Consider the following 20,418-nt stretch of genomic DNA (forward strand, 5'->3'; position numbering starts at 1 on the left):
AAGATCAAATCATAAGTGAAGATAGGACCACCTTTCTACTAATATTAGAGGCCCGCACATATCATTCTGGAATTCTTAAGACTCCGTAAACACTTCAGGAAACAAACTTCTTTGAAGAAGTTACGACTCATTTTTCGCCCTAACACGCACCACACTTGTACGAAAATTGAACTAACAAAATGAGGAACTTGATCCTGTCACATCTTAAGGTTCTTGTTTCTACTCAGCTGAATAAAAGAATACTAATTATGAGTCAATGCCAACTAGTTATTGGCTTCTTTATACGCGAATTAATCTAACAAAGAATACAATTTTTATTTGATATACATAATAAATAATTATAAAAATAATAATAACTTTATCATAATTAAGCAAACTATTAAAAACTGAATGCTTAAAAAATAGGTCTAGCTATTTTTAGTACAACGGAAATCTAGTTGCTAGATAAAAATAAACATATAGGGCACCAAATGATTTCTAGACTTGTGTTCAATATCAAACGTACTTCCTGCATATCATCAGCTTTTTGGAGAAAACACTTTCTAATAACAACTTAAGATACAGTGTTTTAAAAAAAACTAAACTAAACTAAACTTGCAAACGATGCGTTCCACATCTGATTTCTTAAGCGTAGGCTAACTAACGGAACTAAATCAAACGTAAATATGCTAAACATGAAGACGAAGGGGGGGGTGTTTAAATCGCCAAAACTAGAACAATCCACAATTTATTGCGTAGAAAAACAGCAGAATGGTTGTAAATAAAATATATAAAATTGAGAGAGAAAAAACAAAACCAACTAAATTCAAAAGTAAAATGGCGGCCAATAAATAAAACATGTTAAGTAGATACTAGGTACGTAAGTACTTAGGAATTTTGGTAACTTTCCAATTAACGTAACAATTTGTCTGAAGTCCATGGATTTTCTTACTTCTATTCATTTATTTTTGCAAACAAACCTACTTAATTAATTTTAATTTCGTAATGTTTGATTAAATAATCATTACGAAAAAAATATTTTTTTTTATTTGCAGATAACTGTTTGATCTAAGCTTAAATTTAACTTAAGAGAAACAAAATTGTTGCCGAAAATTATATAATATTTTTTTTATTTATTTATATCAATAACAGAATCAAGGATAGTTATTTAAAGGCGGCACTTGTTAAAGTTTCAAGGAAGAAATATTAAAATAAACGCCCTTAAGAGGTCAGAGTTGTGACGAAATGGACGTGAACTTGGAATTCTTTACTTTCCTTACCCCCTCCTCCTTACTGCTTGCACACAAAGAATTGATTTTTCAAGAGAAATATACGTTTTCTAGAGAAAATATTTAAAAATACATACATAACTACATTTCTCAATAATCCATTCAGGAATTGCTCCCAAAACAAATTACCTAGAAAAAATCAAACACGAACTTCCGAGTAAATCGTGGAATCCATTTTTTGAGAAAAGTTCAAAAAGTAAATAATCCATTCTGAAATATGGTACATTCCAATTAAGAGATTTTTATAGCAAAAAAATAAAAATCTGTTACAAGTATTTGGTGAACCAAAACGAAATATAACATTCAGGCCTTCTTATAATAATGTGTAAATACACACACCAATAATTTTCTAAAAATTACTTTTTTTTCTGATTCAGTGGGCCTCAAAACGTAAATTGTCATTAAAAATTTGATGATAGTAGTGCTCCCTATATCTAGTAAGATGACGTAAAATAAGAAGTGATCGCAATATATTAAATATTGAATTATAAATCCGTCTTCTCTGTTAACTGCGTAAAAGAAATAATAATAATTAATTCATCAGGCCTGCCATAACAAAAAAAAAACGTAAATGCTCATACTTTTATCATTTTGGAAAATATAAATATTTAAAATTGACATAAACTATAATTCTATAGTGAAAATATACAAACTTTCTGTTTTAATTAAATTAAATTAATTCTTTAATTTATCAAACAATTTTGTTTCAAAAATGTTAAACAAGTTAAATTTCTCCTGGTTATGATATGCGCATTTATAATTCGCAGTAGTTATTATTTTTACGTTTATTTTTTGTTTTTTTTTCTAGTTTAACATTAATACATGTAAATGCGTTTCTTAATTTTAAACAGTCTACTAACTGTATGAAGAATATTAAATATCGAAGATTTTATTAAAAAAACTCTATATGGGCCTACAAAGATGCCTAGTAATTAAGCTGAGGAACGCTATTGTTTCATTTTGAGAAGAAGGGTTCAGCACACGAAGTTCGGGGCACAATGTTTGCCCTCCGACCATGCGGGTCAAACAACATTCAGATCAAATGATATAAGTTACAAAACTTTTTCAAAAATAATCATGAAAAACATTACCTTGGTCTCTGGAGACCTTAAAACTTTTACTAACGGTGAATGCTCGCACACATTAAATTAATTTACGATCGCAATTTTTCATACTTATCAATAGGCAAAGCGGTAAGTAAAAAAAAAAAAAAAATAGGAACCCCTAAACTAGTAATCTTTGATCTTCGTTTTCTAAAAGCCTTTTTTTTCCACTTCTAATACAACGTGGTTTGTAGTGAACGGCAGATTGTATGCCGTCAGGGCACTGCATATCAACCTGCTTAAATTATTGAAGCGCTTCAATTAAAAAAATTATAACAATATAAATAAAAGTAAACTTTTGTCGCAACTTCATAGAATCATTAAGATTATGTTAGACACCGATTTCTACAAGGGGAAGTGGGGTAAGTTCGCCGCTGCGGTTCCCACGACTTGCTTTCGGGGCCAGGTCCAACTAGCAACTGTAAGCTCTCCCACTTCTTCTCACGATGTTGGGTAAGCAATGTTCAAGTCTGCACGGGAATTTAATCTTCTTGAACTCTCGCATCAAAGTTAGATAAGCTAGCCACTAGACCAATGGTTCTTATTCAGCGCTTTCATAGTCCCCTCAAAATAAACTTAATTTTTCGCAGCTCATCAGCTTTAAAAATACTGAAGAAATTTTATAATTTTTCCAAAATTCCAGGCAAGTCATTTCAATTAAATACTACATACTTGTACTTATATTAATTTATTTATAGAGAACCCTAGTGATTCCGCAGATTCGAGTACAATCTCGAAGTAGGTCTCGTCTCAATCTCTAGTTTAGTTACCCACAATAAAATAAATGAGTTAAATTGAGAAACAATTAAAAGCAAGGCGTTTCCATCCATCAGTAAAAATGCATCTAACAAAGCAATCAAACTTACTTTGTCTTGAATTAATCCCTATCAGTCCGCAAAGTTGCTTCAAGTTATGTTTATACCGGCCTTCATTAGAATTTTACTGATTACCATTTGTGTAACATTAGTGGAATTAAATATTGCAAAAGTTATGAGTTACAAGATAGAAGCGTGATTCTCTTAATATTTTATTAGTTCCTTAATATTTCATCACAGATCTGAAGACCGTCCGTTTTAGTTTTTCTTTTTTTTTCACGATAATAGTTCTTAACGGGTTTTCCGACAAATTTTATTTGAGATAAGTAAAATTTCCTTAAAATCCACCGTTTTATTGAAGTGTACCCAGATTGAAACCAATTTTCGGAGTTAACTTTAGTTAAAATTCGAAGTTAATGAAATAAATATTACCTAAGAAATTTTAGTAAAAATCTACGCAATATGTATTTCAAAAATATTTAATTTAAAGTTTCTCTTTCTGGTGTAGAAAACGTATAATATTGCAAGGATTTGGCTACCTACTACTATACATTATTTACTTAGATGTTTTTATATTGATACAAGAAACAATCTAACTATAAGGTGAGTGGTTGTCATGGACTATTTGCAAAAGGTGCAGGCTTCAAAAATAACGGTATTGTAAGTGCAGAGTCGCGAAGTTACAAGTTATAATACAGAAATATAATTTAGAATGACTTCATTTAATACACAATGGATAAGTAGAATGTTTAAAAATATAAGGATGAAACCTAACTATTTATTAACAACAATCAATATAATAAGTATACTTGCTAATTTCCAGTCTAAAATAAGGCGTATAAATGACAAAACTGCATTAGATTAAGCAAAATGACTATATTTTCCACGGATGTAACATAAAAAATCTCTTTGCAGAGTTATGAACAATCCAAATAAAAAATTAGATTTAAAGAAAGAAGACTCTAAAGGTCAATTCATTAGCGACAAATCACTCATATCAATCGAACAGGAGATAATTAAGAAATAAATGAGTTTGAACTTGATATTTACATGACAAACAATTTGGAGATAAGCGAAATGGGAATGAATGTTTACAAAAATGTTTATTTCACGTTTCAGGCAAAAAATCTGATTAAAAAGATCATGGACCCATAAAGAAGATTCAAAGATAATTAGAGCAAATTCTAGATTAAAATAAATACCCAATTAAACCTTATAAATTCCCTATAAAATTATTTAAAACATCGTTAATTATACTATTTATTAAATGATTTTTTAAAAATCTTTCGGTTAGTTTTGTAACACAAAATAATATATTATTTACTTACACAGATATAAATTTAATTTAGCTTCGTGACATTTATGCCATAACCTAAGTTTAAGTGACATTTAAACATCACTTTTAACAACAAATCAATACTGTACCCTGGCACAATAGTAATGTAACCTTCCAACAACATCATCCCAGAAATTCTAATTTCTACTTTTTTTTTCTAAGTAACAGATGGAAAATAAAAAGAAACAACCTGCAAATAGTTCGCTGGACCGTTAGAAATACGATTACAATACTGAAACAATTACTAAGGAGAGAGAATGTAATGCTTAGAAAGGAATTATCAACCAACGACATGAAGCACCAAATACAACAATCTGTTTAAGCGCAATCACGAATTACATAATATTAATTTCTACAAACCATAGTAAGAAACAAGAACTATTTCTCAGCAAAATTTGGAAAAAAGAAACTATAGAATCTAGACATCAAAAAGCACTGAAGTCCCTTCATATTTCCAATATCAAATTTTGTACTATGAATAAATATTTGTGAATTTGAAAAATAAAATTCTTACCTTTAAGGCTGCCTCCCGGTAATGCTAGGCTTTCGGATATTCGAAAGCAGGCCTCCACCGACCTGGCACAAATAAATCATATTCTAACTTAGTGACCAGTTAAATATAAAGATAACACACCTAGCCAAAAAAAAAACAGAAAATAGAACAATTAGGCTACCAGAATAATACTGATACATAACTTAAACACCATTTTATTTAAATGCAAAAAGAAATATAGGCAATCTACAGAATACATATTTGCAAGTAGATTTCGTTATCAACTTTATAGCCCAAAGCTTCCATCGAAGCAAATAATAACTTTATATAAAGTACAATCAATTTAACTAAAATTTCTTAACTTTAACTGACTACCTGAATAAAATAGGCCACGAGTAAGATTCCTGAGGAATTAGAAATAAATAAAACTACTTGAGATTACTTAATCAATTTGAGCACTTAAAAAGTAATATTACTAACTTCAGTAACTTACCGATCAATTTTGTCACATTTCCATCATACAATATTCTACACAACTTCAACAAACGAAATATTGCAAACACTGAAAATATATAGGTATATAATTCACTTAAGTTCAATCTACCCACTAGACTCGGCACTCAAACCAACAGCAATGGTGGAATTACTGATCTACAACGAGAATGAGCAAACAGAACAGATGAGAAAATGAATATGGCGTGTAGGAACTTCCGTGAAGAAATGACGTCGTCACTCACTGGCCATGGCGGCAAATTTGATTCAAATAATTCATAACAGCAATTTAAAATATTTAAACAAACAAAAAATCAAGAATTCATTAACAAAACAGCTGGTTTACCAATTTTACAGAAAAAAATAATCTATTATTCGTAAAAGAAAATAAGAAAAAGAGATTTTTTTAAAAATAAATATGGATCCTGAATGTTTCCCCATATGTTTGGATTTACTTTGTCATTCTGGATACACGCTAAGCTTAGAAAAAGCTTGCGTCATACAAACATCATTAGCGGTTCTTCAAAATGAAAATCATTTCACAAAAATATTCTATTGGGGTACAATATTTGGAATAGAGGGAGACTATTACATTGCTTTCGGTTTCAGAAAAGACTTACTAAAAGGGAGAGTGTTTTACTACAGGTAATTCTTTTAAAATTATTTTAGAAATAACCCCAATTTCCTACCCTAAATATTCTATTCTCTTTATAAGAGTTCGTTCGAGTCCAGAGATTTCACCAGCTAATGAGTAAAGACGAGGGCTAACTTCTGATCTATTTTCTTCGCACTCAGCTTTCCCCATATTGAGACTGACTACTCTTGCCTAGGCAGTTACGAAAAAAAAGCCTGTTCTAGCGTTAAACTGGGCGAAAAAATGCTATGAATACTGAGCAAGAGGTTCCCTCTTTGGGCGTAATTCTATTGAAGAGGGCACTTGAAGGAGCAGGTTCTGAAACACGAGAATCCCTGCAAAAGTGTACTGAGCGGAGACTAAAGAGGCAGTAATACTTCGCCCTCTTGAACCAGAGATTTAAGATGCTAGATTTTTTGTAGATTTTGAGGCAAATATCCTGGAATTTCGCAGCATAGCAGGCACGGAAGACAATTCGAATAAGGAACGGTGTAGGAAGATCGGTCATATCCAGCACTGTAGGACCCGCAACCAAATTTAGCTCAATATACTTGATCATTTTAAGCAAAGTCCTCTCCGACTACATTTTAAAGACGGCTTTACAAAACAGTTGTTTAAATTCAAATTATTGTCATAGAATTATAAGAGGAAAGTATTTAGAAACCGAGGGATCAGAGTTATTTGAAACAATAGATATAGTTGAATGGCCTGCATTTACTTACACTTAAATAGCGACGATTATAATATAAATATTAAATTACATTAATGTGTGGTATGTAATAAATATCCATCACTCCAATTTAAACTGAAAGGACATGGTGACAGGTAAAATCTATAAGAACCATTACCGATTTAGGAAAATTATTGACTCTTTCTATTCCTACAGTTTAAATGATTAGAGAAGCTGTTTGTTACTTACGTAGTTATAAAAATTTATTTTAACGCCCACAAACACACAGTAATGTTGATTCGCAACAATTATCTTTTTCGTATAATTAATTACAGTAATGTCGAATTCATTACATTCTTTAAATTAAAATTTAAGCCAATCAAAATTCATTCAAGTTAAAAGTTTGGGTATATGTCAAGACTCTCCACTTCCTCGACACCTCGAGTTGTTTATGGGACTTTTTCTTTTTTTTCTCATAATCGTAAGTACATTCTTCGAGTTCTCCTGCGAATTTAAAAACAGTTTCATAATTTAAGTGCTCACAGTCTTGGATGGAGTTGACAAGTCTTTTTAATTAAGAGCAAGTATTACAATCGATCAGATTATGAGCTATTACCAGAAATTCATTCAATTAGAGGTGAAAATAAAATAACTTAGTTACTTTTAAATGTTAAGGTAATGCGTTCTCTGAAATCCTTTAAATGCTGGAAAGGTATTTTAATTAAAACGAGAGTAGGGTAGGAATCAATTTTATTTTTAGAGAAATATTTATTCATACTCGAAATCTAATTTAAAGCCTACAAATAATTAAAAGCAGACACATTTTTTAAAAATAATACAATACCTGGAATCCCGGGGTTTTGATTTTGATAGATCAGGAAGCAATTGAAGCAGTTTAGCACACTTATAATAGGCAAGTTTGATAGAAAACACTATTACCATTCATATTTAACAATAGATAATTCCGAATCTCTTTCAACTTATCCTTGTCTCATGTTTCTTCAGGAGTCCATATTAAGAGTAGGTTTTCTTTTTCGTCTTTAATGCTAAGATCTAAAAATCTTAGACTGGCCTATGCGCGTTGTCATTGCCATCTATCTATACTTCATCTTGGAGATTAGATACAACTGTCAAAAGGTCATGTCGTGTATTAGCAAGTTTTTTTTATAAGTAAATAGAGGATTAAAATAAATCCGACAAAATAAAAATTGTAGCCTGAATCTTTAATAAGCACTGGCTGATGATGTAGAGGCAAGTCGGCTTCCAGGGAAATGGTAGGGACAAACCTTGGGCAGCCAAGTTTCAAGCATGTAGGAGTAATACTTGACAGTAAACTAACTTTCGACTTTCATATTAGGGATACAGGGGGGGAAAATATAAATCTGCCACTCGAGTTTAATTTACTTTGTTGTGTAGATACTGAAGTAATCCCAAAATATAAGCTACTCCGACTGATGATGTTATATGTTAGTCTTTCTAGGAGTTTGACACGTCCACCTAACAACGCCTTGCTTCATACCTGTATTACTCAAAATAAACCTTCTGCGACATTATCCTCCGTACTTCAGATCTGCACCAAACACAGATTTTTGGATTGCATGTTACACCAAATCAAACATCTCATCTTTGCCAAGTGTGAGCTATGCAATAACCACCTAGTTAAATAAATAGTGTCCATAATGTGGACACAGTGCACGTGTGTAGGAGAGCAAAGACCTTTTTTTAAAAATAAACTTCACCTACTGCTGTAACTGTGGTCACCCGAAATTATATTAAAATTAAACGTAACTGGTAATAATGCAAACTGACACTCCTCTGTGAATATGAACATTCTGTAAATAATGTACTTCTGTTCTTAATGATCCTTGGCCGAAAACACTATATTATTAAATTATTTAAAGTTCAGACATCAAATATTCGGGGGATATTTTTCCCCCCGTAATAATCATGGAACTTATTTTTTACTTACTAATTATTTTTATTACAAAAAGTAAAAATTTCCCTTTTAGCACAAATGCTTTAAACTGGGTTTTATTGCCCAAACCTGAAGAATCGCACTTGAACCTGTCGCTTATATGCACCAACCGATTTCAAGGAGATCCATCCTTTGTAGTAGAAGTATTGGATGATCAACCAGCTGAGAAAGGAGCCGAAGCAGATACAGCGGAACATGCAGGAGAAGACAAGGATACTTTGGCTGGAGGAGATGCTTTTAGCTTACCGGTAATTATTAGCACATAGAATAAGTTTAAGCGTTAAAGGTGACCAACCATATTATATTCTCCTTACTAATTCTAAAATGATTATCCTTTTAAATCATCTACAGAAAAGTTTTTTTACTACTTAATCTCAACAGAAAGATGGCAAAAAAACATCTCTTAAAGAAGAAGACAGATTAGCTGCAGTGGTAAAAATGATAACTCGGGAAGCAGCGTTAGTCCCCAGAGGGGCCTTTTTCAGACATCCTAACGGAGCAGTTGTTCCAAATCAGGCATTCAGAGGCCTAACAATTGAAGAAGCACCAATTTTAACTAATTATTTCCATTTTCGGATGCCATTAACAAAATGGGAAGAAAATGTGGCAAAAAGGCCAGATTATAATTATTCTACAGATTTCTTAGATAGTATTGAAGATGATTTGCCTATCAAAGGTATGGAAAAAATTACGAATTCCTCAGATTTTGTTTTTGTTTTTCAAATCTGGAAGTTATAAAAACTTTTCTTGTTAGTATCACTAAGAATCAGTTAATGCAATCTAAGAAAAAAGGCACGGAATAAAAGAATAGGACAATCTAAACACTAGACATTAAACAATATGCATCTTGCTTTATAAATATTTCTTTTTCTTTTTAAAAGCGATTAAATAGTTAAGTTCAATTCCAAATATGAAGAGAATCGAATCACAAATGACTCGATATTGTTCACATATGTTACCCTCGTTCTTAGTTAAATCATAGCCAAAATTTTAATTTTTATTGTATAATTTTTATCGGCCATTACAACTGAATTGTTACCTTTTTATACCTAGCCAAAATTGGGACTTTGATTACCAATCACCACAGTCATGTACACTGAACAGAACAAACTAGGGAACCCATGAAAATACAGTATTTTCTATTATATTGATAATTTTACCTTTGTGAGAATGTAATAATTCTTAAGCCGAATGTAAAGTCTAAACGTCCAACTATTCTTTAATTTCAGTTGAAGTTTCAAAAATACTTCTTCTAATTATACAAAAACGATTTAAAATTCAGCACTGATCCCATTCACATCACAAATCTACTAGACACAATAATTTGATTTACTTAATTACTTTCTGCATTATATTCCAATTCCAAATGATATGTATAACCAGTAATTAATTCCCTCAGCACCGAGCAAAATAAGGTAACGAATCGAAAAGTAAAAGTAAATTTACTGCAGGCCCACTTAGGAAGTGAAGTGCGAGGTGGAAACATAAAACGAATTTCCTACCCCCAAACTATTTAATCTATCTCTAATGATGGATGCAAGTCCGAAATCTGACAGGGGTACAATAAACATGCGCGCTACTCAGCTTTATCTTCAGTAAAGTGGACCTAAATACATTTTCATTGTGTTTATAGTTCACGATTATGTTTAGGTCTGTTACAGAAAATTAAGATTGGAATAGATTTGAGTTACTGCTAAAACGCGAGTTACACGTGCAGCTACTGAAATTTTAGTTATAATTAACTTAAAAAATTAATAATAATTAAATGATTAAATTTTTTTTTTTTTTTGAGATTTATTGATAAATCTACATTTTATTATTTCATCGCGACAGAAAAATTAATAATTTTTCGTTGATAGTGAAACTTATTTTCGTTTTGCAGGTGCTTGGAGTTTTCAGTTAGTAGATGGAAAACGTAGTGTCATTCTAAGAAGTCTAACTTGGCTTGGAATGACATTTTACCATAATATTTTTACAAGTGTACATGGATTTGCCTATTTTGGTATAGGAAAAAAAAATCTAGATGTACCTTTCATGTTGAATTAATGTTGTATCAACTTTTTTTTAATTGCTTTCAAATGTATTTATAATTTATTTTAATTAAATGTAATACTGCAGGTTGTTGCATTAGAATGAAATAAATTTGTAATTTCGGTTTCCAATTTATTGCTTCAATTAAATCACGAATGCCTACTTTCTCAATTGTCAATAAATAAAAGGGAAAAAAGGCATTCCTAAAAAACACGTTATAAAAGAGTAAACAAAAAAAAAATGCTTTACTATAACATCACTCAAAAATAAAATAAGGAATGAGGTTACATGGACTGAAAAATATACTCAACTAAATTACTATTCACTGAAACCTTAATATTACTTAAAGGAATATTATTATTTATAAATTTAAATCCTATGTTAAACACAGCCCCCACAAATTTAAAAACAAAAAAAAGGACAGCAGATCATGTAATAAACAAGTAATAAATAGGTGTAAAAAACGAAAGATCGAAAACGCCTTGTTTGAATCAACATTCCTATAAAAGCAACAATATTTAAAATGAAGACTATTGAGATTTATACAAAATAATAAGCCATACTGTTTTTTGGTTGTAAAGAAAATGATTTGTAACTAGTTTTATATATTATTATGCTGAACACCAACTTTACATAAATATATATGTATATTTATATATATATTTTTTTCTATGAAAATTATATCAGAGATTTGATTTATTACTTTTATTAATATTAGTGACACATATATGGAGGAGTACTACCGATTCTTTGGCGTTTTCTTGCATTCATCTGTGAAAAAAATTCATAAATATCTTCCTTTCTCACCACCTTCTTATTTTCTACAAATTTTGACAAATATTCACTTAGATTCTCTTTAAGCTCATTGTAATCTGAAACATAAGAAAGTCATTTCAATACTTACATTTCTATCTATCGTCATCTAAGCTTTAAGAAACACAAGTGATACAAAAATTTCCTTTTATACTTTACATTCCAGTATTCAGCATATCTACATCCAGCAAAGAGAAAAATGATCTAAGCAGAACCAATGTTTGTTTACGGTTTTTCAAGGGCACTTTGAAAAAAACACACATTACAACTCAAACATGAACAAACAAAAATGCGGCACCTCCTTTGAGAATTATTAAATTGCACTCGCAGAAGGTACGTGAAGCTTGCTGAACTAAGGGGAATTCGATTAATTTTTATTGAGAAAGTGCAGCGATAAATTACTTTCTAAGAAAATTTGTCCGACATAATGGGAAGCACAACGGTAAAATTCTAAAGCGGCCATTACTTAGTTGGGCTGGGTTTGTCTCTCGCTTAAAAGAAAGAAAAACGGATTGTCCACTCTTTACTATCAGTTCTATTTCAGTAACTGAAATGGCATTTTTTTGTCACCTAAACAGATGATCGAAAAATACAATTCTGCACCGGTCTATAATACAGTAGTCCCTTCAAATGGTCTTTACTGTTTTGTTGCCTAGTAGTTAATTCTATTTTCGTAGGGAACCAGCCTTGAAATATGGGCTAAGACTTCCCACTTTTTTGGGTGGAATGAGACGTAGGCATAAATTGAATCATTACGGCAAAGAAAGTTAGACCAAACATCCTATCTGGCCCAGAAATGCTCAAATGAAATATAGGAATGTAATTTAAATAATGAAGCTTGAAGACTTACTCTGTATTGCCTCTACTTGTTGTACCCTGTTTAATTGTGACAATGCTTTCATTCCTTTTTCATATCTTGAAAGACCACCTACTTCAACTCCTTGCTTTCCTTTAGCTTCATAAGCATGTACAGTATCATTTTCATCTAATATCCAAGGAACTCCGAGTTGATTATATAAGCTCTAGTAAATAAATAAATAGAAACAATTCAAGTGTAAAAAAGAATAACACTTAATAAACCTATAGTTTATAAAATAATGTTTACCTTGCAATCTGAACAGGAACAAAGTAATTTACGAAAATCATTAGGCCAAAATGTTGCACTCTTTAAAGACCGTGTTTGAGCTTCATGAGATTTCAGATAACAGGTTATCACTTGAAATTCGATTAAATTTAAAAAGTTTAAAAGTTTTGTTAATAATTATATAAAAAACTGCGTACAAAATTTAATCACAAGGATAAATAATGGATAACTACCATTCTGATGTTCTCCATTCACATCATTTTTTGCCTTTAACAAAAATAACTATTATACAATGGTAATCTTTTAAAAAGTCTATAATTTCAATAATAATACATACCGTATCAGTCTCAGGATTTTTATCAATCCCAACAACATCAACTATTTGAGTTTCATTAGTTACTAAGAAAAAAAAAATTGTATTACAGAACAAAAATAATTCAAATCTGAAACTAAAAAAATAATAAATATGGTTCTAATTACCCGAATGAGATAAATAGTGATTCAAAAATGATAGTCTGTCAGTACAATCGCCACATATCATTTCTGCGTATAACTGATCGGGAGGAACGGGGCTGTTCAAATGCTGTAGAAAGAACAATTTAAGACAGTAAATTATCATTAATAATAAGATTAATTCATAAAGTAATAATATACTAAGATTTGCCTCCGTTACTCGTATGCAAAGAGAAATCGGGGATATTGGTATGTACTGGTTACTTGCATAATTTGACGCATGCGCCAATAATCAGCGGCAAAGCTGAATGCTAGCCCACCGTCTTGAGCAACAAATTTACGAAAAATTATGGCACACTTAGATCAAAATGGACACGAGGACGATATACTGAGGTTTCTATAACTTAGCAAGCTTCAATAAAATTGTAGGCGAAATATGAACATTTGGTAAAAGTCAAAATGCACTTTCTAACAATGAACTGACTTTATCCTGAGTGTCAGGACATTCGTCGGCAACATGAAAAGGAGCTAATTGGCCGGAGAATGTTGAAAACCATTTCAACATCCGGAACCTTTTGGAGATATATCCATCCTATCAAGAGCAAGAACCTCTAATTTTGAACCCACACATAATTGCAGCGAAACACTTGTTAATAACCCTCGTTGAAGGTTTTGTAAAATCTTCATTTAGGCGCGATGGTTGTGGACATTCAGGAGACCCTCTCCTTTCCTTTTTGTTCTTAACTTTTTCAAGTATTACCTCTAACACTATTTAGCGTCCTTTTTATAGTACATTCAAATATGATTACTAAAAGTAAGTTTGAATACGAAACGATAAAGCAAGAGTTGTCGTTTTACGGTATAGCAATAATGTAAAACAAAATGTTTAGTTTTAAACCAAATAAATCACCTTAGTATGATACCAGTCTTCACAAATAATGCATTGATGCATATCATCGCTGAGTTCTTCTTCTGGATCAGGATATGGGCGGCCACATGTGCAATAAACACCTATAAAATTTAATTTCTTTCTTACAAAAAAAAGCAATGTTCAAAGCAAATAAAGATAAAATTAGTTTTGTTCTCTTCTCCGGAGATTAGGACCTCGCTGTATTTCAGAACCTAGGCATAGTCCAGTTGAATAATATATCAATGAACAATATACATATATACACAATGAGCTTGGTACATTTTAGCCACTTTGTCCGTTTGAACATTGGTTTGAACACTGTTGAATCAGACATTCTGAAAAGAATACTCAGATTGTATATCAGACCTCTATGCTACACAAAGCAACGCATTCCGAAAATTTGTTAAGAAACATTAAAAATTTAAGCTTAAAAATATGTTGCACATTAGAAGCAATAAGATTTTTATAACTAAAAGCAAATTAGAGGATTTATGGGCTGAGCGCATACTGGAATTAACTGATAAATGCCAAATTTAAAAAAAAACTCAAAAGCACTATTAGAAAAATGAAAATTCATTGATAAACAGTTGGTAATAAATTCTCACTTTAATTGGTTGTAGGTGATGAATCTGGATTTAAAAAAGTCAACATGCTAACAACATAAAAAGAGGCAATGTTCCTAAAGAAATATCCACTTCTTTACCCTGAATTAGAGTATTAATTGCAAACGGTTAAATATTAGAATAAAAATCTTTAATGATATAATAATTTTGCAGCCCTAATCTAGATTATACGTGTGGATCCTTAACCAGTAGAATATACTTGGTCAAAGGCTCAGTAAAAATCCTCGAAAACAGCAAACAGTGATGAAGTTTGAATAATTTATCAGAATAAGAAACAAACAACTATCATAAACCATTATCATTTTTGAACCTAAGGTAATAAATACTGAGAAAGCTTTAACCCACTATGAAATTCTCTCCAGGAAAATAAATTCAAAATTTATGGTAATTAGAACCTTTCGGCTCACCCTTTCTACATAACATTTTCATCCTAGCAAAAGACCCATCAACAGAAAACTTTTCTTTACAAATTAAAAACATGCTCTAAACAAATTAGAGAAATATTTTAGCCAGGTATCAGGTAGATTTATAAGCAATAATATTTAAGAAACTCTTTAGCTACCTTTAAAATTGTGGTTGTAAACATTTGCTTCATTCAAGTCGCTTTTCTCCTAAACGAAAATGAATTTTCATCATTACCAATGATTTCAGGATATTAAAAAAATATTCAGTAAAACACTTACTGGTGCCAGATTACATTTCCTTTCTTTAAAAAGGCTATTGCCGCAATCACATCGAAAAAGTCTGAAAATAAACACAAGGTTACGCATTGTGAACAAAAGGATTTCTTTTTTAATGTTAAAACTTTTACGAGTTTTAAAGACACAAATAATTTTTTCGTTATTTATAGAAAAAATTGTTTCCTCTAGATGACAACCATACAGTTTGACTTTTATCTCTTGAGCACGAAGTTTGCCCTAAGCCTACATAAGAGACTAGCAAAGCAGTCAGGAGATATAGATAAATTACAATTGGTGAAGTCCAAAATTTATTAGATAAAAAACAGATATACTGCGTTGTTAAAAAGAAATTATGCTATTAGAAGGCCAGTACTTGTGGCGCTCTAAAACGACAAAACAAAGGAGGTGCTAGAATTTCCTTTACATATAACGTGGAAATGTCAATAAATTTTTATGTTATAAACTCAAGAAGTAATATTGTGCCACTGTTGTAAGAGTTGTGATAGCTTTCTTAAATCTGGCTCTGATATAAGTTGTTTGTAAGTATAAATACTATGCTTAAAACTGTGATAGCGCATTCTCTTTCAGCCCAGCATTAAAAAGTTTAAAGTAAATTTTACTGAGCTGGATTGATTACTTTTTCTTTAATGAAATAATAAATGCACCTTTAATTCTTAGTTCATTTGGTGGTGGAAAGGAAACAGAGTTCACTCTTACTATAAAGACAGAACTTCATGCCTCAACTAAGATACGAAAAACAATACGAAAATTAAACAGTTTAAGTCAATAAAGAAAATAAGAATAGTGCATTAAGAGAAGGGTAGCTACGTAGCATAAAAGTGAAGTTTCTTAATTCAACTTCAATTTGGCAATAGCAATACATAATACAATAAAGACTTAATTAATTAGTGATTTAATTTCTAAATTTGTTGTAAGCCTTTATAATTTTTGGAAATGTCAATTTGTAGTGTAAAACTGAACTCTTATAAATGAATTTCTACATGACGAAAATACTTCCACAAAATTCCTAATAAAAACCACTATTATGCCAATAATTATATCAAACTCGAGAATATCCGCTTACATTTACGTTCTCCAATTAGTAATTTTTAAAATATGAACTATTTAAGCCTTTCAATTTCGGTGTAGAAACAAATGTAGCGCATTGAAGAGTGTTGAACCAAACTGTAAGTGCAGTTTTGTCACTAGAAGTGCATTAGTGACCATCATTAAACGTATTTACTAATCATTAAATGAATTTATGATGCTATAACTTCGTAAAAAAACTGACATACATTTTATATTACAAATGTTTTAAAAGTTTCATTAAAGTAAAAAAATCTTAATCATCAGCATATGTGAAACTATTTCACCAAAAACATCAAGTACCTTTTAGTATATAACTCTATTAATTCATGACCCTCGTGACAATCATAGCTGCAAGCTAGACAGATTCCAGCTGGTTTAAAATCTGGGGAATCCTGAGAAGTACAAGTTATACAAGCATACAACGCCTGCCTAGGGACATAACCCTAAAATAAAGGAATTTTATTTTATACTTATTAATACAACATCATGTTTCTCAGAAGTTGATAAAATAAACAATTAACTCACCAAATTGTATGTGCAATTTTTGTCGTCAGAAGGCCCCAATACAGCGTCAGCATCACTTTCTAGCTGTTGTTCTTCTTCAAGAAAATCTACTAAAGTCATAGTATTTTCATCGTCCCCTGCATCAACATTTTGAGTTGAAGAAGAACTATCTGCCATATTTGATGAAAAAAGTATTTTCGGGGACCGTAAACTTAAGTAAGGTACTAGATGACCCAACTCATTTCCAAACACACGGGCGTCGAAAGTACTACCTTACATACGCGCCCTCGACACGGATAGGTAGAATTGGCGCGTTTCTATTTGAAGAGCTTTAAATAAAACCTCCATTACACTACTGAGAGATTCACTTAAAAAATACATTCATTACTAATTCAACCAGCATCATTTTTTTAAATATTTTAAATCGCTTGATAAGAAATACATAATTCATTTTTAACATAAAAATAATTGTCTAAATCACAGAATACGTTGTTTTTAAATTATTGCAGTTCCTATTGAGAAAGACAATTTTAAGAGAGAAATCTTATTTTAAAGTATAGCCACTGCGTCTAGCGCCAAAATAGGTGCTGTTCATAATTTTTAAGAGATTCATTCCTTCAAATTTTTTAGGAGATTCAAACTTTTAAAAGTCGCATTAGGTTTTAACTCCGGCTCTCCAAGGCTCAAATCTATAGTTTCATTGAAATGTGCTCGACGATTTCACTTCTATTCTCTATAACTATACTTATCAAGAAAAACTTAGGATGAATATTATTTAATCACAGAATACGTTATACGCTATGTTTTATGTATGTTAACATCTGAAATCATTGTGCTTTGCTCTGCCGAGGCTTCTTTCAATGCACTGTCAGTCTCCAGATATCTTGTTAAAGACAATACTATCCATTACCGGAGAAAGAGCTGTTAGATAATCCTTACAAAAATAGGAAATCAAAGGGCCAGCAGCGATATTCGAACACAGGGCTCTCCGCTTAGGAATCTAGCAAGAGATCTCTGTAAGACTTCTAAAAGAGAGTTCTGTCTGTCCAATAAAATGAATTCCACCAACTTCGTAAAATTTTATTTAACATCGTTTAATATCGTTAGACACCATTACAAATAAATAGTGGCTGCTAAATAACAAAAACACGAATACCTAATCAAACTTTCCGTTAGACGAGTTCTGCTTCATTAAACTAAAATTAAAGTATATGTCAGTAATTTAAGAACTTTTACACCTAGAAATGACAGGGATAGATGAGGGGAAAGAATGAAGTATACTTAAGAAAAGATCTGTCATCTAAAAGAAGATACAGAGGATAGGATAGAAGATAGTAACACTGGAATGATAGGTTACCTGTTAAGAAGTCATTAGAGTTCTTAGTTTAGGAATAGAATTTTTTAAATATACTCTTCTCAGCTTTGATCTATACCTGATTTTGTCCTATAATTCTCTTTTAGTTTCGCTTGGAAAGCTTCGACTTCACAAAAGTCGGTGCAACTTTCATATTGCCCTCCTTACCTGCTTTCTTCTTAGGATTCCCTCCTTCCACAAGCAAAACCGAGTACTTCGAATTCTTCAATTCATCACATTAAAAACTCAACCCCCTTTCACGATTTATCCTAAAACCCAAGCAAGTGTTATAATCTTCCAATTTTCACATCAACAATTCTGTATAGGTCCTCCCTGCTTCTCACCTGAACGCTAGCTAAAAAATAATTAGAGACACATTTTAAACATTGTGCCAGCCAGGCAAAATTTCAGAAGGAACTTACAGGAAGAAGATCTTGACAGCCTACTTTTGAATTTCATTAATCTATAAAAAACATTTCTCACAATCTGTGCACCCAATAAGCCTTAATTTTAATTTATTTCTTGACCAACAAATAAAAACACTTTATTTTTGTACTCGTAATTATATTATACAACACACAATAGAATAACTGAAATAATTAAATTATTATTATTAACTATAATAAAAAGACCAGTTCTCGTTTTTAAGTAAGCTTAGAATTAACATATCACTTAGTGCCTACCACATTTGCAATCGTAGATTTTGATTTAAATTCATGAATCGAAAATTCAACTTCACTATTTCTTTTTTTCAGATTTTAGCAATTTGTTAACAACTTCACTGTCGGAGGCGACTAGCAAATCATAACATTCGAACTGGAGATCTCCCACTTTTAAAGCCACGCTTCATAATCACAAGACCAATACCCGCCCCATTAAAAAAAAAACGCTGGTTCTTCGCAATATAAAGCCAAAAAACAATCACTGAACTGATCCCAACTAATATTATTAACATTGCTTTTATACAAAACATTTCCTGGCAAAAAAATTATTTTTAGAAGACTCTGAGAGAACAGCAACAATGTTAGGCTTTCCACAAAACTGTTACTCCAGAATCCTATTGCACATCTAGAAAAGAATAACTAGAATTACAAGTTCCAAAAAGCTAAATAACCAGAAGTACGATTTTACTGAGTGTTTTATAAGTTCTTAAGAATTTTCACGAAAAGCTCCCAACAATAAGCTAATTGCTAGGAAAGTTAGTTGATTTATAAACCAACATTTTTCCAGTATCCTTCCACCAATTAGAAAGCGAATTTAATTTAATAATTTCATCGCACTCTATCTGAAAAGATAAAATTATATCCCGAGAGTTATGTCACCGACACATAATAAAGACTATTAGCAACTTCAAGCAAAATAAACCATAACTTCTCCAGTGAAAAAGTAGGCCACAGCTCCTGACTTCCGTTGCATCTGGAAACTCCGTTCAGCGCCTAACTATCCAGGTATCACACTCAACGTTAACCAGTCCTCCTTCAAAGCAATAGTTCATTGAATGAATCTCTGAACTTCCAGAAAAGGACTTCAAAGTTTATATGACAAGAGGGAACTTATGACAGCATTTTCCATCCATGAGGTTACCGACAAGGCAACTACCCGGCTTCCAAAAAGCTACTCTCCTAATAAGAATCCTTTCTCTACCATCTTTTATTGTACTCAGTTTCATTCTACAATTTTTACAGTTGAAATTAAGCTTTCCTCCATACGCGAATTCTCTACTAGGTGAAAACAGCGCAATTCATTTTAAACGGCTAATTTTAAGTTCAATTAAATAGTACTATTTTGGTTTCTCGGTCTACGAGCATATTAATGTATTGTTTTATCTAATTAGGTTCTACCAACCACTCGACGTTTAGCAGCCCAATAGAAAACAATATTTTTCAGAATCTTTGGAGAGATTTTGAAACCTGCAATTACACACATTTTTTGGAGGAAAAGTGTTACATTCCTATACACATACCCGTAACTTAGTACATAATGAACAGTTAGCGGAAACTCTAAAAATGCTAAGCAACCTATAATCCCTTCGAGTTATGTGTACTTTAAAGCGAATGTGATGCTACAAACTGTTGACTATTCTTTTGTAGA

General features: G+C 31.4%; 3 protein-coding genes across 5 annotated transcripts in view; 1 reads left to right on the plus strand and 2 right to left on the minus strand.

The window, feature by feature from the left end:
* Positions 1-5,685, minus strand: part of Ufd4 (ubiquitin fusion-degradation 4-like) — an 86,911-nt gene extending 81,226 nt beyond the window's left edge. For all 3 annotated transcript variants that reach the window (XM_074129917.1, XM_074129916.1, XM_074129910.1), the window contains exons 1-2: positions 5,509-5,685; positions 5,037-5,098 (exon numbers count right to left, since the gene is read on the minus strand). The gene's annotated coding sequence lies outside the window, so the exon portion shown is untranslated. The remainder of the gene's footprint in view (positions 1-5,036; positions 5,099-5,508) is intronic.
* Positions 5,686-5,833: 148 nt separating this feature from the next.
* Rsph9 (Radial spoke head protein 9) lies at positions 5,834-10,942 on the plus strand. The gene is made up of 4 exons (XM_074129928.1): positions 5,834-6,152; positions 8,821-9,034; positions 9,168-9,462; positions 10,669-10,942. Exons 1-4 carry the CDS (start codon positions 5,926-5,928, stop codon positions 10,830-10,832), a joined length of 900 nt encoding a protein of 299 aa, XP_073986029.1. The 5' UTR covers positions 5,834-5,925; the 3' UTR covers positions 10,833-10,942.
* A 445-nt stretch (positions 10,943-11,387) lies between these two features.
* Positions 11,388-17,278, minus strand: LOC141455071 (putative E3 ubiquitin-protein ligase UBR7). Its single transcript, XM_074129923.1, has 11 exons — positions 16,995-17,278; positions 16,770-16,912; positions 15,384-15,444; positions 15,263-15,311; positions 14,078-14,178; positions 13,195-13,297; positions 13,052-13,113; positions 12,948-12,981; positions 12,736-12,845; positions 12,481-12,652; positions 11,388-11,689 (listed from the first exon to the last, which is right to left on the minus strand). The coding sequence occupies exons 1-11, from the start codon at positions 17,148-17,150 to the stop codon at positions 11,532-11,534; spliced, it is 1,149 nt and encodes a 382-aa protein (XP_073986024.1). The 5' UTR covers positions 17,151-17,278; the 3' UTR covers positions 11,388-11,531.
* Positions 17,279-20,418: the final 3,140 nt, after the last annotated feature.

This window comes from Rhodnius prolixus, unplaced genomic scaffold (assembly GCF_049639745.1).
Source record: "Rhodnius prolixus isolate KJV_2025 unplaced genomic scaffold, Rpr scaffold_21, whole genome shotgun sequence".
Classification (NCBI taxonomy): Eukaryota; Metazoa; Arthropoda; class Insecta; order Hemiptera; family Reduviidae; genus Rhodnius; species Rhodnius prolixus.